Source organism: Centruroides vittatus, unplaced genomic scaffold, assembly GCF_030686945.1.
Source record: "Centruroides vittatus isolate TY-2023 unplaced genomic scaffold, ASM3068694v2 contig_347, whole genome shotgun sequence".
NCBI classification, from domain to species: Eukaryota; Metazoa; Arthropoda; class Arachnida; order Scorpiones; family Buthidae; genus Centruroides; species Centruroides vittatus.
This window is the reverse complement of record NW_027122171.1, coordinates 284,338-311,732: the sequence shown is the minus strand read 5'-3', so window position 1 is coordinate 311,732 and position 27,395 is coordinate 284,338. Positions and strand designations below refer to the sequence as shown.

The following is a 27,395-nucleotide window of genomic DNA, read 5'->3' as shown; positions in this document are numbered from 1 at the left end:
AAATTTTATGTTTTTATAAAATAATCTAATTGTAGGGCGAAACAGTGGATGTGGCAACGAGACACCTGGGCGATTCGTCGAAGGGTGTGTGCCCTTCCGGAGTTCTCTCTATGGAAAACTCCGGAAAATTGCATGTGGCCAGTCCATTGATAGGCGCGAACTCCGAGTATTCGGTGCTCTTTAAAGATAATTGGCTTCTATACAGGTATTAGACACCTGGAGAAAATGTAGAAAACTCCATGCAGCTAGTTTGTTGGGCGGGCGCGAACACACAACTAATATTTAGTGGCGTGACCACTCAGCTTGCAACGATAACTATCACTAATAATTCCTTTACAATGCATTTTATTAATCGCTGGTCTGAAAATATGACAAAATTCCTACACAATTTCATTACAATAATCACAAATAGTTATTAACACGAACATTTCTAGACAATTTTAAATTTCGATTTCTTTAGTAAGCAAGTACTACAGTCCACGAGATGCTTCTGTAATATATTTCAATTTATATTTAAAAGCGAATATATTACAGTAATTATTTTGTATGAGATTTACTTATGGAAACAATAATAAATAAATTATTTACCGTTACTTAATGAGAGCCAACCGAAGAAATCTTCTTAAGAATCATACTCGATTTATGGAAGCTTTCACCAACAGCGAGACTCGACTGTACTTGTGAATAAACCTCATCAGAGAGTGGGTGTTCGTGGTGCATTTTCATCCACGTCACACCTAAACAGCACCAGACACTTACTTAAAGCGTTAAAATTTGAATATTTTGTAAAATAATTTACCTTCTTTTATGGAATCACCCAAATGAAGCGTTAATTCTATCCCGACTCCGTAATTTAAATATCCATCTCGTCTTTCTTCTTTCTTACAAAGTTTTGCCAATTTCTTCCCATCGATCCCAATTACAACGCCTAAAGGATACGTTTTAATAAATATTTTAAGATATTTTACGCCATAATTCTTAAAATTTGCTCACCCGCGCTTCCATTATACTTAAATTCAGTCACGTGCTTAGTGTTTGGTAACACAGAAGATGGATTTTCCACGCATTTTCTAGCTACATCTTTATCTACCCCTTGATGAACTAAGATTTGATAGAACTTTTCTAAGGCGCTTCCATCAGTTAGAGCTCTTCTAATCAGAATTTTTGCTTCGTCTTCGTTTCTGCATCGCTTGGACAGAACCAGCAATTCGCTTCCTAAAGCAATAGAAATCTGTTAGAAACAATCGTTCGTACACATACACAACAAAAACTTCGTATTTAACATACCAAAAACTTCTACAAGCTCTTGAATATCGTAAAGTGAATTTCCATTAAGACATTGGACAGTTTCTATAATTTCTAATGAATTCCCTATCATTTTTCCAATGGGAGCTTCCATTCTGGTCAAGAAAGCCGTGACTTTAACACCATTAGACGAAGCGACATTCACCTGAAGCGTAAAATATAATTTTCTATGGAAAAAATTCAGTTTACTTTCTATAAAAAAGTGAAATACCATAGAAGAAGCTAGTTCTTCCGCTGCATCTTCAGTTTCGCAGAAGGCCGATTTTCCAGTTTTAACATCAAAAACTAAAGCAGATAATCCTTCAGACAGTTTCTTTGAAACAACAGAACCTTTAAGTACACATAAATAAAGTAAATTAAATTGTTATCCTGTGAATTATATAGTAATTTGTTTATTACCCGTTATCAGAGAAACGTTGTTGACAGTTCCGGTGATATCACGATAATGATACAGGACTTTATCTGCTGGAACCGATTCTAACGTTTGGCCAATTATACAAGCTCCAATGTCTTCTAGAGCTCTTTCCACTTCCTCTGCTGCGAGACTAGCATTGAAGTTTGGAATTGATTCCAACTTGTCTAATGTTCCTCCAGTGAAATCTAACGATCTTCCAGTTATCATTGGTAGCTTTAGAAAACAATATATTACGAGTTTATTTTCTGTAATGAATACAACTAACCTGATAATTATTGTAAACGAACAGCCGGATTCCTTATTGGGCTATAAGTGTAAATAATTACTAATCAATTTGGCACTAGGCAACCTTCCAGAGCTGCTATCTCTTGTTAAATATAAAATAAATTAATGTATTTATTACTATTTCTAAAATTTAAATCATTTAATTACTTTAATTTAAATTACTTATTTATTTTATATTTAACTCAAGATATATATTTAACATCGCTTGGACAGAACCAGGGATGATCGATCTATCAGACAGATCCTCCTTGAACAATTCATGGAACTGTTCTTCCGGTTCGAATCCGAACAAGTATATCCTTCAGTGAGGTATACATGGCTGATTCCCCAACAAAAATATTCATCATTCCTATACAAACCCCAGATGTCAGCGGTGAGGTATTAAAGCTCGATTTATCAAAATGCCAAAAACTTATTACTGTGGCCCACCAGTGGCCAAATGGATAAAACCACCGAACACTGGTAGTTAGTCGCGAGTTAGTAAGATTACCAGGTAAAGAAAATTCGGAAAATGCACTTGGCCAACCCATTAGTCTGGCACAAACGTGACCAGGAAACTTAGTCTCGAGTTACGTCAGCAACACGAATATGATAGGTATTCTTAACAGGTTGGTGTTGCTACTTATATCATGGAGACCACGCGCCCAGTGTTCAGTCACTCGGCCACTGGTGGACCACGGATATCGCGGGACGACTGTAGTTCTTAATCATTTTTTAAACCGAATAATCGTAAACCAAAACACTCGAAGAGAAATCCTCGTCTGATGAATTAAGAATATAGTGAATTCTTTTTGCATCTTGCTGTCAAATTTTGTGAAGAGACTTTATTCAACTAAATAAAAAAAAAGTTTACCTTTAATCCACACGCTGCCAAAACGGGTACTAGCACGTGACTAATTTTATCTCCAACTCCACCCGTACTATGTTTATCTACAGTGATATCTCTCCATTCATCCTTCCATTTAAATACCTTACCGGAGTTTACCATGAGTTTAGTCAATGTGGCCGTTTCTCCGTCGTCCAATCCAGAGAAATAAATTGCCATGAGCATGGCACCTAAAATATACCAAAAATTTACCAATCAAATATGCTTATAAACTGATCGTGAGTTCGTGCTTAATAACGGAACGGCCGCGTGAAGTTTTCTGGCTTTTCCTCGTGTGTCTGACACCTAACTAGGGGCAGAAAGTTCTCCTACTCTACGCTGTATATATTGACATATAAATATATATCAATTATACTGTGTTGACTCATAAACAGCTTACCTGTTCTACATGTCTATCAGTTACGCTATCGATTTATAAAATTGTACACAATGACAATTAATCAAAATATTGTATTTAACTCTATTAATTTTTATAAATAACGATACAATTTATTATTTCCTTGTCTGTCAAAATATATAACATAATGATTACCGAATTAAGAAATTGTCACCAGCGTATTTTTAATTAATATTATTCACTGTAAGATTAGACATAAATTCAGTAAAAGTTAAGAAAGAAATGACTATTCTTGAAATACGGTCGAACCTCCAAACAACAACCATTTTACTCGTTCCGTCAGTGGCCGTCTTTCACAGGTTTGACTGTACAGCAAACTGTATTTTACTGTATTTTGTACTTTACATTCCTTTTCGACTACTTTTTCTATAAAATAATGTAATTCTTCTGTTGTTAGTTTACCTCCGTCATTTTTTTTTATCATGAACCTTAGTTTTGTACAGAACGTGTCCATAATTATGTTAACTCCTCCTTCCTCCTATTCTCTGATAACGCTTAACCAGGGTTGCCACTCGCGACATACGAAAAAAACTTGGGTCTGGATGGGAAAAAACCCAGAAAAATTCATGATTAAAATGTAATTATAAATACTTTATCATAGTACATTTTTGCTGTTATAATTACAGACACTATAATAAAAATTAAAAAAAAACCATTTATTACCTAATTTACACAGTAGGCAGTGGCGTAGCTAGGAGATGCGGTAGGTGCGGTCCGCACCGGGCCCCTGGAAAGCGATAGGCCCATGGGGGCCCCAAAATCACAAGAAAAAAAGACCCGAAAAATTTTTCACGGCAATCAGAACAAAGCAAAATTTGGCATTTGTATGCTCGAGCTGGGGCCCCTATTACACAGGAAAATCAGCAACTCAACTGTAATCTAGTTATACACTATATAAACCACTGCACAGAAATATTTTAGTCCGTTTACGTAAACAAAACAAAAAAATACTTAATGCATCATTCATCAAACGAAAGAAATTGAACGTCTAAATGCAATGTTTTTAACGGAATAAATAAATTCAAAAGCCGAAATTTATAGAAAAAATTACTTGTTTTCGTTTGGACGTTTCCGATTACCATTACGGAAAAAGGACATCCCTGCCGAAAAATTTTTTCGGGGGCCCACAAATCTGGTTCCGCACCGGGCCGGATAACCATAGCTACGCCACTGGCAGTAGGTAATGTTATTTCACAGCTACCCTGTTCTTCTTTTTCCATTAACAGTACAATCTTTATGCTCTTTTTGTTGCTTCTTATACCTTTTGGTGACAAACTCCTTGTATGCATCTCTAGTTCAGGTTTGGGTTCATACAGCGAACAGCTAAGATTTTTCCTACTGATCTCTTGTTTAGCAAGCAACCTGTTCTTTGACGATTCAATAGTTAAGTCATTTTATATTTATTGAAATAAAATGACATATCATTATCCTGTTGCTTATGAGAATTTATCTTCAGAACTTTGGAGAAAAATGACAATTTCTCCAATGACGACATTTTTCTTCCTGACAGTGACTACGAATCAGATCATCTGAGAATGCAATCAGTCCATGATAGTGAAGTAGATGCCAAAGAGTTACCGGCAAACACAATCATCTGTCATCAGATTCTGTGTAATTTACTATGTAAAAATGGAACCACCAAATGGTATAAAGAACCAATGTTCATAGTAGAAATGACTGTATAACATTATCGTGTAATGATTTTTTTTTTTCCTGTTGATTTGTTGTAAAATATAATGTTTAGGTGCTTAATTTTTAAAAGTGTAAGTAGTTTGATGTTTAATAAACTTTTTCTTAATTCTTCCCTATTATCCGACATTTTTGCTTATCCGAAGTTTTGCCCGCCCGTTTAGGTCGGATAATCGAGACTGTACTGTATATGTAAAGTCATACTACCAATTGTAGAAATGTAACACCTGATGAGGGGCGCAAAATAAACGGAAAAGATTGCACCCGAAATGCATAGTGAAATAAAGAATGATGTGAATAAAACCCAATAGTCTTTGTCTCTGATGAAATGCGGTACAGACGAAATAACTACGGTTAAACTAACTGTGAAGTTAAATCAATTAATTTTTTTTGAAAAAAAGGGAAATTTTTTCAAGGGAAATTGATACTTAAACAATATATAAAAAAACCGCACCATTAATATCTAATACTTATAGAAAAAAACCGTATTTTACGAAATAAAAAAAACCACCTAGAAACCAAGAGAAGGTCGAAAAACCCAGATCTGGGTTTTAAAACCAAGGAGTGGTAACCCTGCGCTTAACAGTTGAAGGTTCTAGAATGAATCATTGCATTATCATCTCTTGCTTATAAAACATATTACAGTAGCAGATAATTATTTTGCTTTCGGTTACGGTTTTAAAACGAGTTTTTCATTATATTTTTTTGGTGTTTTTTTAAATGAAGCAATTTATTATTTAATTAAACTATTGCAGAGTGATTAAGTTGCAGCAATTTTAAAACTACAAATCCATATACATGTATGGTAAAATTTTATTTTCATCGTACGTATCTAAGATAAGCAAAATTAGTAAATTAATTCTAGATTTGTTTGTGTTACTTTAAACACACTTATCGACGAATCAGCACACGATAGTCATGTGTTAGGTGTTAAATTAACAATTAACGAATTAAATTAATTCAAATTATTAAAACTATTTCGATAAGATACAACTTAGTTAAGTGCAAAGTTTCATTTTCATGCACTTAATCAGTCGAAGGTCATTTCATGTAATACTGAGAAACCAGGAAGTTGCGCAAGACAAGTCAATAAAGAAAGAAATTTCAAATTCCTAACGTAAAATTACGTTATAAATACAAAACTTACCGATTTGTCCCGAGAGATCTTCCACCCTTTCGCCATTTTGTACTTTACGTTCCTTTTCGACTACTTTTTCTATAAAATGATGCAATTCTTCTGTTGTTAGTTTACCTCCGTCACGTTTTTTTTCGATGATAGACCTTAGTTTTGTACAGAACGTGTCCATAATTATGTCGACTCCTCCTTCCTGCTATTCTCTGATAACGCTTAACAGTTGAAGATTTTAGAATGAATCATTGCAATATTATCTCTTGCTTATAAAACATATTAGTAGATAATTGTTTCGCTTTCGGTTACGGTTTCAAAACGAGTTTTTCATTATATTTTTGGTGTTTTTTTTTAATGAAACAATTTATTATTTAATTAAATTATTGCAGAATTATTCTGTTACCCTTAATAAAAATTCTTCTACTTGATGGTGTTAAAGGATAAATGGATAGACTCGATAATGTATATTTTTGTAAATAGTCTTAACTTCAAATTCTACCATTAAAGATTTATTACATCGTTCAAGGCGTTAGACCACCTATCTGGGACACCAACGTAAGCACCCATTGATGCAGTCTGCTCCAGAAATGTGGGTACTCATCCCCATTTGAAGTCAGAAAAAGTCTAGGACTTTCTATGAGAAATTGGCCTTATTCAAGTGTTAGGCACGTGAAGAAAACCCGGAAAATTCCTCGTTGTCCAGGAACTACACGTGCTGGGTACAAACTCCACAGACAACGGTCACCAAAGAACATTGGGATCACTTCAACAAATGTTTGGATCTTATTCGTGACCGTACGTTTTTATATTTGGGATATTTTTTCACTCTCTTACAATTTCACACTGGAGCTATGTCGATCTGCAAAGAAATTCTAGCCAATGAAGAGAAGTCGAATTGACCAGGGAGATTATTTGACACTGCCCACAGACCCATTTGTTTCAATGCGTTTAAAATTATATAAAAATAGTAATGATGTTACAATGAATCATATACATAAACGTTTCAGTAGTGCGATATACACAAATATATTTATAAATTCTGGTTAAGTTTATTTTAGGCATTGCTATTGTTAAAGGTATGGAAGGAGGGAGGGATTGTTCTACTTCTATTTAAGTGAAACAATCCGCGCATTCTTTTATTCAGCAGTGCGCTGAGCAGTTGCTACCGGAAGTGACGTTTTTGCTGCTGACGGTCGAAAACACTTTTGCTGGAGAGAAAGCTATCTCAAAATGGCCGATGTAAACGATGATTCTCTTACTGCTATATTTACGCGCGTTTGTTCAGTATTATTAGAAGAAAAGCCATTAAGTTCGATGTTTTTTATAAGAAAACGTAGAAATGATGATTTATTTGTGTCATTGGCGTTGACTGATTCTATTAACACTTTATGTATTTTTAAATGATTTAATGATGATAAGTCTACTTCAGAAGGCAAAATTTTATTCTCTCTCAAATATTGCAGTAAATTGCTAGAATCTGTAAATAAAAATTAGAAACAGTATTTCATAAACCAACTTTTAACGGTAGGTTTGACTTCATAAACAAAGACAATAATAATAGATTCTTATATTTCGTTTTGTTATTATACATTTCACATTTATTAAAAAGATACTTGAAGCAAAGGAGTTAAAAATCTGCTCATTTAATGTAGCAAAAAAACTGTTTATCGTTTGGTAATCGAAAAAGATACTTCTTCACGGAGGCGTCCATCTTGTAAGCAGTATTTTTAGCGTGGTCGAGAGGTGCTGCCAGTGCGCTGAAAGCGCAGCTTAAGCGCGCTGGCAGTAAGCTTAATAATTGAACACATGCGCTAAAAGCGCTGCAAGCGCGCTGAATAAAAGAATGCGCGGAATCCCTCCCTCACCATTACACTGCAGTCACATTCTAGCCTGGATAAAAGGCCCTCAATGTGACTACAGGCCACATTAAGATCAAAGACCAACAGGGTGGAAACAGCCAAAATTTAAAAAAGTATGCTACTTAATGATTTTAGGTTGTAAATTTTGGCATCTGCAGCATTATTAAACTACAGTAGAGCGTCGAAAATTGGCGTCAATTGGGGACTGGGGTTGTTCCAATTAGTCATTTGTTCCAATTTCCGACTTTGTACGAAAAAATATATTAACCTGTCCGATGTTCAAATTTTTCTCCGTTGCGTATCGCTTCCTGTTGAATTTTTCTCCGTTGCGTGTCGCTTCGTGTTGAATTTTTGTCGATTTTAAGCCTAACGAAAATTTTTATAATAATAATCGAGGCTATTGTATCGTTAAAAATTATTTCTTTATTTTGTACAAACAAAATAAATATATTGAAGAATATAAAAACATGAAAATTATACTTTAGAAGTAAATCTAGTATCAAAAACGTTCGATTCAGCACGACACAGTCCGACTGAAAATCGTTCCAATTTCCGACCATTTCAATTACCGACGTTCCAATTAACGACGCTCTACTGTATTTAAAATATAATGAGAATATAATTATAGTAAGAATACTCAGATGTTAGCTTTAATTCCTTTAAATGAGTTTTAGGAATTTATTTTTTATAAAACAGAGCACAAAACTATTATTTCATACTCTTTGATGAAAAGTTTACCATAATAAATAGTGATGTATTCATTAAGATTTCACTGTTTATAATACAGCAAACCATAAAAACTAAACACAAATTTAAACACAAGTATTTTATTTCATCTCCAATCTTCCAACAATGCTTTTTACATTGGTCATAATATCTTATCCAACAGTTACATACGAATAGTTTATTAGATCATTTTTGAATCTGACAAAAGAAATGAAAAAGTGTTTCTTTAATTCACTACATTTTATTATTTAAATAAAAAATTCATATAAATAAGAATACAACCAAATTATAAATACTCTAAAATATTTATATCAATAGATTTTCTATTACGAATGTTTATAATCTCATCAAATTATTAGAAAATCATATATATTTAACAATTTTTTTAAGTAGATTTACATAATGTAAAAAGAAACATATAAAACTGTACCTTAATTTTAAAGAATTTAATAGTCAAGTAAACAATCAAGGAAAAAAAAAAACAACTTATCAGATTAAAAACAAACAAAATGGAAGCTCATTTGTTTTATAAACTGGATTCTGAATATAACCATAAATATTTACAAATAATTGAAATTTCGCTAACATTTTATTACATCAGATGATAGCTTCATATAAAATTAAAGAGATACAAAAACAACTGTCTTTAATTCTATTAAAGGGTTTTAATGCCCAAAGTATTAATGCAAGTAATTTTGATACTGCATTACTTTGTGGGGCATAATTTTGTAAATTTTTGCCCAACCAAGAAAGTAAATCACTGTCAAATGTACATGTATTGGTGTTTAATTTCCTTAAAGATAATTGTGTTTGTATCACTTAGGTAAAGATGGCATAAAGCAAGTGTACAGTTTTTTCTACAATTAAAAAAAATTTTGTAATCCGCAACTTCCAAATTCTCGCTTGCATATTCTAGCACTGTGCAATTTTTAATATGCCATAAATACAATTTTTCCATAATCTACATTGTAAATCTTTTTGCTCAAACCGAGTTTTTTTTCTTAATTTTTTATCAAAAGTTTTACAATTTTATACATGTATATATATTTTTTCCTGTTATTGAATCTATTTCTCACAATATTCGGGTTATAGTTTATGGAAATCTCAAAGCACAGCAAGAATATAATTGTGGAAAATAATTTCATGTAATATATATATATATATATACAGATATATAAAATTATTGGTACAATTAAAACAATGTGTGTGCAATTTTTCTTTGTTCCTATATGAAATTTATTATTAATGTAATATTTAAGCCAGTGATTCTCAAAGTGGGGGTCGTGAAAAATATTAGGAGGGGGGTCGCTGAAAAATTGATTCTAGATCAATTTTTTTTCAAATATTTTATAAATTTACTATGGATTCATGTTTAGAAATAATAGATATAAAAACTATATAAAATAATTTCTACTTAAATAAATTGCACATATAAATAATAAAAAGAATATAAATATTTAAATACAAGCCTAACCCCCTCCCTCCGAGATGTTTTTCGACACATACGCATTCTTCGGGGGTCCTTTGAAATTTTTAAGTGCAGAAGGGGGGTCACGGTCCAAAAAGTTTGAGAAACACTGATTTAAGCAACAAAAATTATTGTGTATCAAATGTTAATAATTTTTAAATAAATCAACAAAATTTAATTGTAAGAATAAAAGAATTAAAAAAAAAAAAATAGTAACTTATCTTAAAGTGCAGGCATTTATAGATTTGAGAATTGTAAATATTAAACTCAGTCTGAAAATATGAATTAAAAAAATGTTATTTTAACAATATGCAAAGTAAAATATTAAATCTCACTTATTCTATTATCGAGGCCGGATTTAGACTCACTATAGCTCTAAGCTATAATATACAAGACCTTTCTCCTTTGTTGAATAATAAATTTTAATATGTGAGGTCCTAAACGGCAGTTTGTTTAGCTTATATTTAAATCTTGCCTCCAAACGTTATTATAATTTAAATTTAATATATAAATAAATCACAAAACAATTTTAAAAACTGATAAATTAATTTCAAATGCTGAAAAATAATAATAATTTAATAAAATAGATAAAATATATTAAAAAATAATTTCTATAAGGAGAGGAAAAATATAAATTTGTATTTTCTTCTTTGATATGCAAATATTATATGAAATAATAGCAAAAAATAAATTGCAAATTTAGTTAAATTGTAATTAAAATGAAAGGATATGTTGCTGTAGAAAGAAGACAATATTTAAAGTCTTCAGTTAAGATAGAAAATGTATAAGACTTTAATTAAATATAAATGTACAGTACATTACTGTACATTAAGTTATTGGACATGTTTCATCAATACTTTACTTCCAATTAAATAAAATCCTGAAACTTATCTGAGAGTGGTCTTATATTAACTGTTGATTTGTTTTCTGAATCTTCTCACTCTATGGGCACTAGGAGTATCTTTTAATCATATCTGTCACACCCAATGATGGGGAAGAATGGGGCTCAACATATCTGGGACAGACCACCCCCAAAACATTCCTGGAGTTTTTTTTTTAACTACCCAGCACTTGATCCCAGGTGAAAGCCTCAACTGCCTTGGCTTTCCAACCTTATTAATCAGCAGTTCATATCCAAGCCATTTAATGTAAAAAGAATTGAAAAATTCAATTTTAATACCAGGTTATAAAGTACATCAAAGAATAATTTACAGATTTGAATATATTGTATTACTATTCAAGAAAAAAATTAAAATTTTATAATTTCTTCAGTTATTATTGCTAATAGTTTAAGGCATTTTGAATCTAGAATATATATATATATATATAATTAAACTTTGTACTTAACATCATAAACTTTGCATCACTTAACTTATTTAAAAGCAGATACAGATATTTGAAGTTCAATTTTAAAAAATCTTTGATTAATTTAAAGTAATACATGTGCAGCATCTAAAATATAGTGTGCAATATGCATATATACACCAAAAAACCAGTTTTAAACTATTAAATACAGAACAATGAAGCTGTGCAAAATTTTGGCTTATAATTACAAATTAATGTTCTATTTGGACAACTGTTTACATGCTGCATGTTTATAGGTGTTGATTTTTGCAAAATCTTGCATATATATACTTCAGATAATATATTTTCTTTTAATATTAAGTGATGTAAAATTTTCTCCAATTGTCACACTTATAATATTGATTATCACAATTAAAATACTACAAATTTAAAATGTGATAAGTAATACAATCTACTTATTGAGATTTTTCTGCTCTATTTATACATTGATATCTCAAAAATCACTGCAAATTACAGAAAAATAAATCAAGATTTTTACATTGGGTCCCATATTGAGTTGAATGTTATATGTAGTAATTGAAAAATTATAATTTGTATACTCTGAAAGTAATTTATATTTGGTTGTGTAATGATACTATAAAAAGGTTCAGATGTGGTAAAAGAGTGACAGACAAATGACTTAAACCAATCCAATTTGAAATAATGCTTTAATGGAGAAAAAGTACTTTTTTCTCTTTTCCATTCATTTTTGGACTCTCCATCTTGTGGGCCTTTTTCCCAAGCCCAGTGTGATTTGGTCAGGTCCACAGTGGCGTGGCTAAACTCAAATCAAGTTCAGCACAAAAGATGGGACTATGTATCCAGAACAGACCATCCCCGAAAAATTCCTAGGGTTTTTCAATCACCCAGATTCAATTTTGGGTCCTTATTACAGTAGGTTGACGTCTTAATAACCTTTGCCATCTGGCCAAGAAAAAGTTTCACAAAAACCTCAAATAAAAACTGAAACTCATTTTCAGGAATATTAAATGGGGCATCATTGTTAGAGAAAAGTGAGTAGAAGCATTAAAAAAAGTTTCTGCTTGCTCAACTTCAGTAATCCTGATGGTGGCTCCTAGTGATTTGAAAGTGCTCAATTATTTAATGTTTCTAGTATCTTGTAAAGTTTATTCTGTATTAAAACATTATTTCTTGTTTCACTTTATTTATGGAGCTGTGTATTAAGCACAGATTTTGTTTTATTTTATTAAAAAAAATCAATTTAAATGCTTGTTCTATAAATCTAAAATGTGTATGTTTTTAAGGTGTTATTAAACTTTCTTTCACAAATTATTACTTAAATATATTTATATTATAAAAATACTATTGAGAAGAAACATTTTATAAAGTGATAATATAGGAAAGTAAGTAAAAATAAATGATCAAAATTTTATTTGTGTAATAAATGATCATAAAATAATTATTTAACTAATGAATTTAAATATTTCAATTTAGTTTCATAAAAGTTATCACATCATATGTTTTAATTTTTAATAATTTCAGGATGAATTCAACAATTTAAAATATTTGGATTTGTTTTCAATATTTATCCTATTCAAAGTTTTAAAATTTAATTTTGAATTTCTTTTGAAGTTAACAGGAAATTTTATTAAGTGTATTATTTATATCAGTGAAAAAGAAATTATTCTTCATATTTATTAATAAATATGAGGAATAGTTTAATAACAAATTTATTTATTTAAATTGTAATATCAAAAAATATGTATCTCAGTTTATATCATTTGAATGCCATTCCTTGTGCCAGATCTGCAGAAAAAGATATTATTATTAAGAAATTACAGTAAAAATATATCATCATTTGTGTAAAATTTGATACAGTTGCAGATGAACCATGAAATTAATTAATAATAGTTAATATTATAATCAACATCATTGTCATTATTTTTAAATCTGTTAACAAAATTATCATCCACAACGTTTCTCAACATTTGAACTGTAGAAACAACTTTATTATTTTAATTAAAAAACAATTTCAAATTATGTTAATTCAAACAATGTTCAATTCCATTAAAAATGTAGAATTTTAAATAAAAAATAAAATAGTTAAAAGTCTATGTACAGTACATCATCATTTATGCTAATTTTTAATGAAGTTATATGTTGCTTTAATATTTCATTTCTATAATTTAAAATCATCAAAAATGTATTTGTATTTAAATGCTGATTTGATTAAATATATCAGAACACAACACAGTCATTAATAATATGGAATAACCTTTTTTTTTTAAAGTTAAAATATATCCTTCACCTTATCTACATAAGTCGACTGATTATTGAAGAAGAAAGCAAACTCGATAATAGGTTGTCAACTACAACAATGAATAATTAAAAGATCAACACACTTTTATGTCTTGTAATTCAGCAAGCACAATCGCTGTGCCTCTGTTGTTGTCTGTGCAGTCGACGTAACGTAGAATCTCCATACTGAATGCCAGAACCGATGCATTCTGGATCCAACTCACCTATAAAATAAGTTATAGAATTTTAGCTCAAAATATAATGATTTTTGAGTTAATTGCCTTAAATATCGGGCTATAATCTGGCTAATTAAATGATTGATATAAAGCAATTTGTTACTAGAGGTATATGTTAGGTGTCATCTCATAACTAAATTAATAATTATAATTTAAATAAATTACTAAATAAATTTAGAACCTTCTGGAATAAAAGAACTGACCCGAAGCAGGGCTTGAACCTGCAACCAGGTCAGTTCTTTTAAGGCAATCATTGGTATTTCATTATATACTCATTGGGCATAGAGATGTTTATTATTTATATATATACTAGCAGGTAGGCCTGGTGTTGCTTGGGCAAAAGTAACGTTAGCGAAGATTAAGTTTATTACGTTATAGTCAACCTTACCTGTTTTCACAGAATGCAAGAATTGGGTCCCCCTGTTTCCAGACTAATTAGAGAATTTTTAGATGGGTCTAAAAATATGTTCGATTTCCTGCAAAAGCAAAAAAACTGCATCTGCGTCTTGCATGTCGCTTTTTTTTAACAATTCCACTGTTGACACTTCCATTGTTGATGAAAGTGTTAAGACTTAATCCTGTCCCTCTCCCCATGGGGAGGACTTTCGAAAAATCCCTTCTTAGTGTGCGTTCTTGTGACGTACCCTAACTGTGTACCAAATTTCAACTTTCAACTCCTAACCATTTGGACTCTGCGCTGATTATTATTATTTTGGGTTAAGTGAGATATACTCGGTTAACACCGGTGGCTATGTACTATGCCGGACCAAAGTCAAGGCATAGTAACCAAAACAGAAATTAAAGAAGTGTATCAGTGTGTGTGTCTGTATTCAGGAATTTTCTCACAATATGACATGTACTCAATATAGTGGCCTTCTGTAGTGTGATGTATGTGTTTCTAATCAATTGTAATGTACCCAGGCTTTTGTGCAGTGTGTGTGGTATGACACCTGTAGAGGAGAGAACAACAGGTACAATAAGCACCCTATCCATCCTCCACAGATGCCTTATTTCCTGGGCGAGTTCTGTCTACTTGCTAATTTTTTCAGTGCATGCATTTTGTATATTGTGAGTGTTTGGAATGGATATGTCTATAATGTATGTGATTTTATTGTGTTTGTCAATGAGTGTGATGTCTGGTCTGTTGTGGTAAATTGTTTTATCTGTGATTATGGCTCTGTCGTAGTACATTTTGTGCGTGTTGTTTTCCAATACTGTCTGTGGATGTGTCAATATTTGTAGTATGGTTTGTGGATGTCTACTAATTTGTGTTTCTTTGCAAGCTCTCGGTGTATTATATTTGCTACTTGATTATGTCTATGTAGATAATCTGTCTGTGCCATGAGCTTGCAACCAGAGGTGATGTGTTGTATAGTTTCTGGCATGATGTGACATTTTCTGCATGTGTCATTTGTGAGTGTTGCATCTTTGAGTATGTGTTTTCTGTAGTTTTTAGTATTTATGACCTGATCCTGTATGGCAATCATGAATCCTTCCGTCTCCCCAAAGAGGAATCTCCGAGCTAACCAGCTGTTTGACGCAGTTTTGTCAACAAAATCCTGAGCCAGATCATAAGGATGCCTGCCATGGAGTGCCTTTCGAGCCCACGATTGCTTAAAGGTGTCTATGCTTTTTATATGTTGTGTTGTGTCCATATGATGTGAGTGTAAGTTTAATGATGTGTTATTTGAGTCTGTCGGAAGATCCATCGACTTCGACGACGGATCTTCCGGTACGAGCCTTATCCTCCACACTAAAATCATTGTTTCTAAATCTTTCAAACCACTTCTGCGCAGTCCTTGAACTAATTATGATTTGATTATGTACAGTATTTATTTTTTTGGCTGCATTTGTAGCATTCTCACCACTTAAAAATAAAAAGTATAAAACGTGTCTTTTATATTTGTCGGTTACTTCCATTTTAACGAAAATAAACAACTGAAATGTTCACAATTCTAAACAGTATTATATGTATGAGATCCAATTTAACACTTCGATGTAAAAATTATCACATTAGACTGACATTTTTAACAGCAAAACAAGATTTTTTTCAAGGTCATAAAAATGCGCACAAACTTATGGACTGACCTGATATATATATATATATATATATATATAAGGGGCAATCAAAAAGTTTCCATTTAAGGACATGGCTGCAGCATATTTGCAAATTTGCACATCACTGATGTGAACTATATAAGCACCAACAGCGAGGCGTGGGATTATTGTGTGGAAAACGCTGAAATGTGAACAATGGCGACATTAATACCACATGCGTCCAAACGGGACCAACGTGCTTCTTTTTTTGCTGCCAAAGAAAATACACCGGTAGACATTTATCGGAGAATGAAGAATGTGTATGGAAAAGTATGTCTGTCAAAAACCACTATAGTGGAATGGTGCACAAAGTTCAGAACTGGTCGAGATTCGACCCAAGATGCAGGTCAGTCTGAGAGGCCAGTCACATCCAATACAGACAACAAGTGGGCAGCTGATGCTGTGATTAGGGCAGATCATCACATATCCATACGTGCACTTTCAAAAGATCTTGAAATAAGCTTCGGTAGCGTGCAACGCATAATTCGGCAGGAGTTAGGCTACCATAAGGTCTGCAGCCAGTGGATACCCCGGGCATTAAATTCCGAACAACAATCAAACTGGATGGCTCTTTCCCTGAAGCACCTGATGTATTTCAATGTTGAAGGCAACACGTTCCTTGAGCACACTGTTGCTGATGATGAAAGCTGGTGCCACTACTGGGAACCTGAGTCGAAAGCAGCGACCATGCAGTGGTGTCACCACTGCATGGTCGCTGCTTTTGACTCAGGTTCCCTCGTCCCAAGAAGTTTAAGAGCCAGTCATCTACTGGAAAAGTGATGCTTACCCTGTTCTTCGATCACCAGGGCCCATTGCTTATAGATTTCAAGGAACCAAGTGTCTCCATTGCTGGGGCATGGTACCGGGAAATGCTGGAGAGAGTACGATGTGCGATTAAGGCTTAACATCCAGGAAAACCGCGAAATGGGGTGATTCTGCTTCATGATAATGCACATCCCCATACCGCAAATGTCATAATGCAGAAGTTATGTGCACTAAGTGGGAGACACTTAAGTACCCACTTTACAATCTTGATCTCTGCGATTTTTATGCCTTTAGTCCCTTAAAGAAGTCCTTAAAAGGTCAATGGTTCCGGTCAGATGTAGAAGCGCAGCAGACAGTTTCGGACTTCTTCAAGCAGCAGAAGCAGAAGTTTTACCAACGGGGTATATTCAACCTGGTAAAGCAGTGGGATGTTTGCCTAAATGGTTATCGTGCTTTTGCATGGCTGACATACCAAATCTGAATTGTACAGCCTTCAAACGGAAACTTTTTGATCATGCCTTATATCTTCTTCTTCTTAAATGGAGCAGTCCATCCTTCCTAACAGTTTGTCAGGAGGTTGGTACTCCAACTTTATTGAATAACCTTGCTTCGCATCTTGCTTTGCAAGGGTTTAAATACATTCATGCGGACGTAGCCGCTATATTATTATCCCGAAACTTTTTCCAATAGTTGATAGGAATATGTTAGATAAGGCACCTATGTGGTGCAGGTGGTTTTGATGATTTAATTTACTTAAGTGAGCAGTGCAGAGTATATCACTATAGTCTAAAGTCTGCTATGAAATATATTAGCACCGTCTCATACTATTGATGTTGAAGAGGTGAACAATTTGGCATTTATATCGTTCAAATGATTTAGTTATGTACATTTGCAGAAAGTATCCTAGGCAATTTGAATTAGTGTAAAAATCACCTATGTGGTACGGTAGAGAGGTGAAAGTCCCATTGCAGATATTATGTATTTCATTGAACTTTTGGACCTATTTTATATATAGAGTTCAGCAATCCCAAGGAAAGCACTGAGAATTAACTTATAAAGAGGATGGAAGTGAAATGGAATGTCCTAAACTCGGCATTGAATGTGAACACTAAAGACCTGTTACCAATTTGTACTACCCTAACTGCTACAACAGAAACATTCACAGGCTGTATTCATCTCTTAGGAAGAGCTAGTTTTTATCGAGATAATTTCGATTATAGAGGTTTCCCAGCATAAATTAGCTAACTGTTATTTACTTATGTGAATATATATATATTTTTTTTCCGATATTCTTTTCTATATTCTATTTTTATAGTTTATTTTAATAAATTCATTAAAATGATGGTAGATATGCTCATTATTGATCAAGATTCGTTTTCATACTGGCCATTGATATCTTTCTTTATTGCATCATGCCTTATATATATATACCTCGCCAGGTATTGTGTTAGCTGGCTGAGTGCTGTTGTGGAGATGTTCTTAGGCCATGGACATAGGAGTCATCCCCAGCCAGTGCCATATTTAACCAAGTAAGGTTATATCTAAATTAATATAAGAAGACTCACTTGGGGTCTGGGTGGCATAATTGGCAAGCACACTGCAGGGCAAGCAGTGGTTGCAGGTTCAAGTCCCGCCCCGGGTCAGTTCTTTTATTCCAGAAGGTTCTAAATTTATTTAATAATTTATTTAAATTATAATTATTAATTTAGTTATGAGATGGTGCCTAACATCTACCTCTAGTAACAAATTGCCTTATATCAATCATTTAATTAGCCAGATTATAGCCCAATATTTAAGGCGAACGTTGGTAATTTATTATATACTCATTGGGCTTAGAGATGTTTACTATTCAAAATATATTTTAAAATTTAAATATACATGTAATTTTTAACTATCTCTAATAAAATATTTGATTTAATTTTTTCCATATACTATTTTATTTATAAATTTGTTTTGAAAGTAATTTTAAGAATGAAACATAATTTTTTAGGTAGTATGCAATTTTTCATCTGCAATAACCATAAATAATAATAAACCAATAAATTATTGTTTGACTGATTAATGCAAGACACCAGGATATTGTAGACTATACAGTCAACAATAATGTTTATTACTGATCAGTCTGATTTCCATGGAATTAATCAACATGGGCAAGAGATGGGGAACAACATCCTGAACTTTACAATTCATGATAAATTATGGAGGTATGGACCAAGGAGTCAACTTTTAACTACTTTCTGTAATACCAAAGTTTTGGTAACCAAGGATACCAGGAGGCTCACATAACACATTTGAAATTATAATAATTATTAGTTTCTAAAGCAAATATATTAGTTTCTTAGATGCTTATTGGCAGTTTGAATATGCAAAATAAGTGCCCCATTGCCATTGGATACCAAAACTTTGATATTACTAAAAGTATTTTAAAATAAATTTATAAATACTTACAGAAAAATTCAGTTACCCCAGTACCTCTTTGTAAACCACATTTGTGGTACAACCTTTCAGGGCTAAGATGACCAGACTACTCGCAGAGCTTACTCTGGAACATGAGAAAAACAGTCTTCACTCAAGTCACAGAACTGCTATAATTATTTCCATCACTATCATGTGACATAATCGAAAAATCATCTGTGATTCATCACAGAAGACACTATTTCTGCACGTACTTTGGCCATCACTTGAGTGTCATACAAAACAAAGGATATTGCTCTAAAGAGGCAAGCTCCATTGCTTATAATTGAAACGATGGTGTGGGGCATCATAACACCATTTATATTTAGTATTTCAACAACCATAGTTATTATGTAATTTATAACAATCTAAATATATAAAATTACTTGCGTTACATATACCCCTTATTACCGAGAATCTTCTAATGCAATTGAACGTTTTCAATTTGATCAATTTTCTAGAATGTTTGCAATTGTTCTATAAGCGAATAAACATGTAGTAACAAATTCGAATTTAAAACGGTTTGAACATTTGGTTAAAAAATCGTAATACGTAAATACAGTATTGTGCAAATTAACGTGAACACATCATAATTAACACAATTTTGCTTTTTTTTCGCAGTTGGCAATGTGTCATTTATGTCAATGTAGCAGCCATTTTGTTTTACTGATCTGACAGTCAGTGAGTAATAAGACATACCAAGCTACAGACACGTTGCATTTTGTTATTTTTTTTCGAATTATTGTGTTTTTGGTGAAGTTAAGCTGAACTGTGGCTTTATTAGCATTTTTTTTGAAGATGGATATTACTCCCAAAAAACGCACTAAAATTGTTACTTTGAGTCATTGATGTGTGTTCACTCAAAGAGATATTGCCAAGGAGTGTGATGCGAGTTTAGGAGCTGTAAACAAGATTTTGAAGCAAAAAAGGGACACTGGGATGATTAAGGTGAACAGAAAAGGAAAATGTGGAAGGAAAAGAAAGACAACAGCAAGGGATGAAGCTTTTTTTAATAAGGGAAAGTAAATTAAACCCTAGGAAAATCAGTCAAGAACTTCAGCAAGACTTAGCACATGCTGGAGTTATTGTTCATGACTCCATCATACGAAAACAACTTATAGAATGTGGAAGAAAAATGGTTAGACCTCAAAAGAAACATTTATTGACTGCTGCCATGATGAAAAAACGATATGATTGGGCAAAAAAAATATGTGAGCTGGACTGTTGAAGGTTGGAGGAAAATGTTGTTTTCAGATGAGAGCCATTTTTTGGTACAAGGACAGCGATCTTGTTACGTTAGAAAAAGTGACAATGAAAAACTTACGGCAGCTCATATTGATCAAACAGTCAAACATCTGTTAAAGATGTTCTGGGGCTGCTTTTCTTGTAAAGGTACTGGATTCCTTGTGCCAGTCGAAGGCATGATGAACTTGCAAAAATACAGAGACTTGTTAGAACAAAGATTGGAAGTTGAACTAAGAAAAGGTGATGCCAACGATCAAGCAGTATTTCAACAAGACTCAGCTCCTTATCACGTTTCCAAGGTCATGATTAAATATTTCAAAGACAAAAAGATATCATGCCTTGAATGGCCAGGAAATTCACCGGATCTTAATCCGATTGAAAATCTTTGGGCTATAGTAAAAGCTAGACTTCGTAAAATAGATTGTACAACAAAAACAGAACTGATTGAGGCTGTAATCCGGATATGGTTTTGAGACCAGCAAATAACAGAAAACTGTAAAAAACTTATTGATTCCATGCCAAAATGTGTTCAAGAAGTTATTAAAGCCAAGGGAGGACATATTTCATATTAAAACAATTTAAATTGTATTCATCTTTCAATTCTATTCATCTTTAACCAATAATTTTTTTTTTTCAAATTTTCACTTGTGTTCACATTAATTTGCACAATACTGTATTGTACTATTGGAAATTAAGTTATTATCTCAAGAAACAAAAAATTGCATCTAAAATAGTAAAATAGAAGCCGCTCTTCAGGTTAAGCCTTAATGCTCTCCCTCCCACAGGAGAATTTCAAAAAACCCTTCTTAGTGTGTTTTCATGACGTACTCTAACTGTGTACCAAATTTCACCTCTTTAGGTTCAGCGGTTTGCTCTGGGCGATGATGAATCAATCAGTGACTCAGTCAGTCAAGTAAGTCAGGACAAGTAATTTTATATATTTAGATAAATTTTATATTAATTTTAGTTATGTTTTAAAACTAGTTATAATAATAGAATGATAATTTTTTAAAATTCATACCTGTTTCAATTTTAGCTAAAATAGATTTTGCACATTTCAAGAAAGCTTCTTCAACATTTTCCCCAGTAAGTGCACTAGTTTCAAGGAACATCAGTTCTAATAAAAATATAACAAAAATTTTAGTTTCTGTAAAAATATTCTATTTTTATTCTACTATATTTAAATTAATATTATGACTACATATTGAATGCAACAGACTTAATTTCATATCATTTAACTCCCTTCTTTGTTCCTTTTGTTAAATATTAATGCATAAACTCCAAATTTAAAGTAAAAACACACATTACAAAATTTATAGTTTTCATTTTAATCCATCAGCATGATGATATTATTTAATTATATTTAAAGTATTTTAATTGTGCTACAATGATATATTTTAACAAATAAAAACAATATGGATGCCAACAATAAATCAATCATTTTCCAATGATTTTCCATGCACATTTTAAAAATGTTTTTCTTTTTAAAGAAATATTTATATTATAGTAAATATGTGTAAGGGTTTTAACTACTAATAAAAGTATAAATTATCTAAAATCTTTTAAAAATTATATATATAAAATTAATAAAGTAATTATCTTGTTTATTTATAGACCATTTCATTAATTTGATTAATGTTATATTAACCCCTTAACGACCATTGACGTGCATAGACGTCCAAACCCGAGATAACTCGGGCAAAATTTTATAGCTTTACAAAAAAACGGTACTTTGGGACCCGGAAAAAAATTTTTTGATCTTTGGAATGTTTTCTAAGTCTCCAAATTTTTTGAAATATTTTTACCCGCGCGAAAAAATTTTATTGCGATTTTAATTAACCTTTAATGACCGTAATTAACGCTTAATTGTTTTTTTATGGGATTTTTTTCTGGAACTTCATTCATCCTTCTAAACTTCTAGTGCGTCGATTTTACTTCGGTAAAGTTATTTAAAGCTATTTTCTGATGTCAAAAACAACATCCAATAGTTTTTTAATTTTTTTAATTAATAGATTTTTTTATAATTACGTTTAATTAAGTCGGGGGGGTCGGAAATATCAATTAAAATCGTAATTAAAAAAAAATATTTAGAAATATACCACCATCTAGTATTCACCCTACTTTTTACCCTTCTCCTCCCGAGAGTTTCATGAGAATGTCCCGCGAAAGACGACACCAGCTGTTCTCAAGGTCATCCAGCTGTGTAAACAATGACTCATCAGTGTCAGATTTCGCGGATAGGCGAGAAAAAGGAAATTGTACTTTGAAGCTTTTTCTTCAAAATTAACACATTTCTTTCGTTTTTTTTTCGTTTTTATTATTTTTTAATTATTTTTAATTATTCTTAATCATTAATTTAAATTTTTACGGGGAAAATTCGGTGAATAAGGGTTATATTAAAAATATAGTAAAGATAGATATTTGCTTAGTTTTAATTTTTTGAACTTTTGTTTTAGAATTTTTTAACTAAGTTCAGTTGGTGAAGCCATGTATATTCAAATGAATAGCTCTACATCTGGCTAAAGTTCAAATAAACGCAACACCAAAACTCCAGCAGTATTAAACACTTGTGTGAATTGTTTATAACAGGGCTTTACTGGTCAAAATTTACAAAAAAATCATAATTCAAATTTAATTTTGTTTCTTTTTCTTCTTCAAAAATGTTAATAATTTATACATAAAGTGAATTTTTTTTTTATAAAAGTTACTTACCATTTTCTTGGGCAAATCTGCTTGCTTCTAAAAATGTAACTTCTCTTTCATCTTCTAAATCTTTCTTATTCCCAACAAGGAGGATCACAATATTTGGGCTCGCTAAAGTACGAGCATCAGTCAGCCAATTTGATAATGCATTATAAGTTTCTCGGCTAAAAATAAAATCAGTTCAATAGGTTCACATTTATTAATTTACACAGGAAAATATTTAATCTTTTCTGTTTTTAAATTTTACTAATCGTAAATGTTTATTTCTTTAATATCACAGAAATTAATATTGATTTTATTATCAATATTAATTTTGACTTACAGATATTAAGTATCAACTTACAGATTGATCAGCCTATTTTCCAGTGTTTCCCAGATGTTGCAGCAAGGGCCTAAGAATATTCCCACTCCTCATGTCATGGGTGTCTCAGACATATTATCAGTGTACCTGGCAGTGCTCAGAAACTGCCAAGTAGGAACAAAGTTCCCACAAATGGAGCTCTCAGTTATCTCAACAATTGCCTCTGTGAGGCAACTTTCCAGCAATGCCAAGAATCGAGTGAGTGATCGATCTGTAAGTCAATTTTTGTCTGCTGTCAACATAAGGCTCTTAATATCAAACAAGGATAAAAGGTTTGTGCTGTGCAAGGAAGAGGATTTTCTTCGCAGAACTTCAGAGTTCCTGAACCAGTCACACGCTGTGATCTTAAGAGAGGATCCAACTCCAGCTGTCTTAAAGAATACAAAGAAAATAGTGTGTCATCCGGGTATAACTGCAGTTCTTTCGGGGCACTTGGACCCCCCACCTATAAATATTGCATGCCCCAGGCTATTCTTTGAGGCTAAGATGCACAAAATGAGCTGACTCTTAAGGCCACTAGTCAACAAGAGGTCCTTTCCCACCTACTACATAGAAAAAGGACTCACCAAGCTGCTTGGTGGGCTTCTTCCCCTTCTGCTTGTGTAACACCCTCATCCATCGCAACAACTAAGGCAGCTTAGTCCACAGCACTTGGTGCTTTGCTCCAAGTGCATGCAGCTTCTATAAAATGGATATCATTGCATATGTCCTGCAATGCCTCACTTTGATGCAGTCATGCATGCTAACTTGTTGCTTATCAAGAAGGGTTTCACTGCACAATAGATGCTGGAGGTGCATGAGGCTTTACTCTTCATTACTGAGCATAATTACTTTCGTTTTAATGGGAAGATATACCTCCAAAAGCAGGGTGTCCCAATTGGTTGTCTGCTGTCATAGTAGAGCTGGTCATGAGGCATGTTGAACACAGGGTTTTTGACTTCCTGCTCACCATTTCTTACCGTTAATATATCTGAGGTATGTGGATGGCATCCTTTTAGCGTGGCAGGACACAGAAGATGCATTTCTAGCCTTAGAGCATTCCCTTGCGAATTTATATTCTGCCATCAATTTTACCTGGGAAAAAATCTCGTCTTTAGATTGGGACATTTCCAGATCCCAGAGAGGAATGGTTTTCTGTGTTTCACAAATTTGGCAGTAGTCCCCCTATAATCCCTGCCACAGCATTCCAACCCCAGCGGTATGTCAATGTGGCCATAGCTCCCCTTCTCTGTTGCAAAGCTGCCATTTTAATACCCTCCACCCAATCATTACAAAGTTTGAGCTTGATGCCATCTGATCAGCAGTGTGGTTGGTGGGCTTGGCATCTCCAAGTACAAACATGTCCTAAACAGGGTTAAGAGATCATTCTTCCCCTCCACTTTGCAAAACCCAAGGGAATGGATGGTAGTCCATCCTTCTTTACTGTTTTGTGGTCGCTTGTCTGTCCACATGTGCCGTACTTTTAGTCAAAACGTCTTGTTCTTACCTTTCGCTCCACACCCAAGTCTTCAGAGACTCTTGTGCAATGATAGGGACACAATTTCGATCTTGGAATGCTCAGGAGTGTATTCTGTCTCATTAGAGAATACAACAACTGGGGCACACACTTTCTACATAGGGGCTACCACTAGAAAGCTGTCTCGTCGATTATCCAAACACTGACACACTGTGGCGGTGGGAAGGTGTGACACAGAGTTATCCAGGATGGTATTACAGCATCACCACACCCCACTTTGGGACCATACTGTTTTGCTTAGATGTTGTGGTGAAAGGGATTCAGTCCTCATTTGGGAGTCCCTCTTCACCACACTTTTGTCCCCATGCAATTCCCCACCCTCAAGTTACCTGGAACTTGGGTCAGCTTGTACAAGCTGTTAAATAATTCTATTTAACTGCATTTCTCCACCTCCTATGTAGATGTTGTGTGATTTTTAAAATAAGTCTTTAAATATTTTTGTTCTAAAAACTTTAAAATTCTATTCAGTTAATGCTGTTTCTCTTTGTAATTTAAAATTTGTTCAGAAAAACATTTAATTTGTATTTGTGCCTGAAAACAATGTTCATAACAGGGTTGAAAGCGTTTGCAGAGAAATAATATATTTCTTAATGCCTTTTTGTTGAGTTATTCTCCTTCTGTATGTAGTACAATAAATCCATATTTCTTAGTTTCATGAATCAGAAACGGTTATGTCAACTGCAATATACTCCAGCAAATATTAATTTTTTTCACCGTTCCTGCAATATTATGTCTGTTGAAACTAGTTTCCAACTATTTTTAAACTGATATGCTGCCTACATCTAATAGCTTTATATTGTAATAAAATTAGCACTTTATTATATACAGGATCTTCCAAAAAGAATGCTACTATTTTAAATTATTGTAATTTCATTAATTATCATCCAAGAATGTTGTAATGTACATTAAAACAGTGGAAAACCATCTGAGTTTCACAGTTGCCCACTGCAATTTCTAAATGCATGCATCTCGTGTTGCATGGTATGCATCTGTCCATACTCAGATTTTTCCTAAGCTTGCTATGACATATCTGTTGTCACTCCTCCTACAGCAACCACAATTCTACATCTCTAACAGCTCCACAGCTGTATTCTGCAACTCCTGCATATTACACATCTTGCACAATGATGAGTGAATCCAAGTTTGTAAACTGCAGAATACAAAATGCCTTCTCTGTTGCAAAGCTGCCATGTTTGTTTGTGGCACTTCTTAGAGACAGTAGATAAAAACACATTTGAACACAGGTGGGAGATGAAACTTGCAGTTATTCTATTGATTGGTGTATGTCACATATCTGCCAGATAATAATTAACATAATTACATTAATTTAAAATGGTAATATTAATTTTGGAAGAGCCTGCATATTTGGACTGGAGTGTAATATACCATATGTGTCCTTGAATAGTATATTTGAATAATTACAGGAAAACCAAATTAACAAAACAAATTTCATGTATGTTTTTAGCTGTAATTGTTAAACAGTAGCTTTTATTCAAATCATTTTATTCCATAAATTCCAAAATATTTTCTTCTTCTAATTCTTTTTTTATTTTAATACGTTTAATCAGATTGTTATTGTTTACATATTGAAATTTAGTAATGAAATTCAATTTTATTATCCAAATTCAATAAGATTTGTGTTACTAGCTTGGTTTTAAAAAGTATATATAACAAGAAATCCTTTCCAATATCTAAAATAATATACTAAGCTCATCCAGAAAGTAAGTACCATTTGGGTATTAAAAAAGAATTTCAATTTGTTTTCATTTGTATTTTATTACAGAAAAAAACTACATACCTTAAACTATGTTTTGACATATTCACCATGCGAATTAAGGCATGTGTCATATCTTGGCACTAATTGCAACATACCTGCTTCGTAGAATTTGGCAGCCTGTGACCTGAACCAGTTCTGGACGTTTACCTTGATCTCATCATCATTTGCAAAGAAATTTCTTGAGATGAGAAAACAAATGGAAGTCAGATGGAGCTAGGTCCAGACTAAGGAGGGTGACAGAATTGTTCCCAGCGAAATGAATCAAGCAGCGTTGTCGTTACGTGTGCGATATGCGGTTGCACTTTCTCATGAACGAACACAATGCCAGAAGTCAGTAGTCCATGCCTTTTGTTCTGTATTGCGTGCTGTAACTTCTTCAATGTCTCACAGTAAGCTGTAGATCTCATCACCACTTTGCAAGTGATGATAAGATTGAGGTAAACGTCCAGAACTGGTTCAGGTCACAGGCGGCCGAATTC

At 32.9% G+C, this 27,395-nt stretch overlaps 2 protein-coding genes across 2 annotated transcripts in view; both read right to left on the bottom strand.

The window, feature by feature from the left end:
- Positions 1-328: 328 nt before the first annotated feature.
- LOC136974289 (thymidine phosphorylase-like) lies at positions 329-6,359 on the bottom strand. Its single transcript, XM_067269126.1, has 9 exons — positions 6,125-6,359; positions 2,859-3,061; positions 1,705-1,933; positions 1,517-1,635; positions 1,288-1,450; positions 994-1,215; positions 800-928; positions 589-737; positions 329-490 (listed from the first exon to the last, which is right to left on the bottom strand). The coding sequence occupies exons 1-8, from the start codon at positions 6,282-6,284 to the stop codon at positions 595-597; spliced, it is 1,368 nt and encodes a 455-aa protein (XP_067125227.1). The 5' UTR covers positions 6,285-6,359; the 3' UTR covers positions 329-490; positions 589-594.
- A 2,818-nt stretch (positions 6,360-9,177) lies between these two features.
- LOC136974295 (ras-related protein Rab-4B-like) overlaps positions 9,178-27,395 on the bottom strand; it is a 37,091-nt gene continuing 18,873 nt past the window's right edge. Inside the window, exons 5-7 of the mRNA XM_067269133.1 lie at positions 23,272-23,426; positions 21,581-21,676; positions 9,178-13,986 (exon numbers count right to left, since the gene is read on the bottom strand). Of these exons, the coding sequence (XP_067125234.1) occupies positions 13,883-13,986; positions 21,581-21,676; positions 23,272-23,426 (355 nt within the window). The 3' untranslated portion in view covers positions 9,178-13,882. The remainder of the gene's footprint in view (positions 13,987-21,580; positions 21,677-23,271; positions 23,427-27,395) is intronic.

Coding starts and splice junctions, on each gene's coding strand:
- LOC136974289 (XM_067269126.1), bottom strand. CDS start 6,284: ATGGACACGTTCTGTACAAAACTAAGGTCTATCATCGAAAAAAAACGT. Junction 1,934..2,858: donor TGGCAGCGTGTGGATTAAAG/GTAAACTTTTTT, acceptor TGTTTTCTAAAG/CTACCAATGATAACTGGAAG. Junction 1,216..1,287: donor AGAGCTTGTAGAAGTTTTTG/GTATGTTAAATA, acceptor CTATTGCTTTAG/GAAGCGAATTGCTGGTTCTG.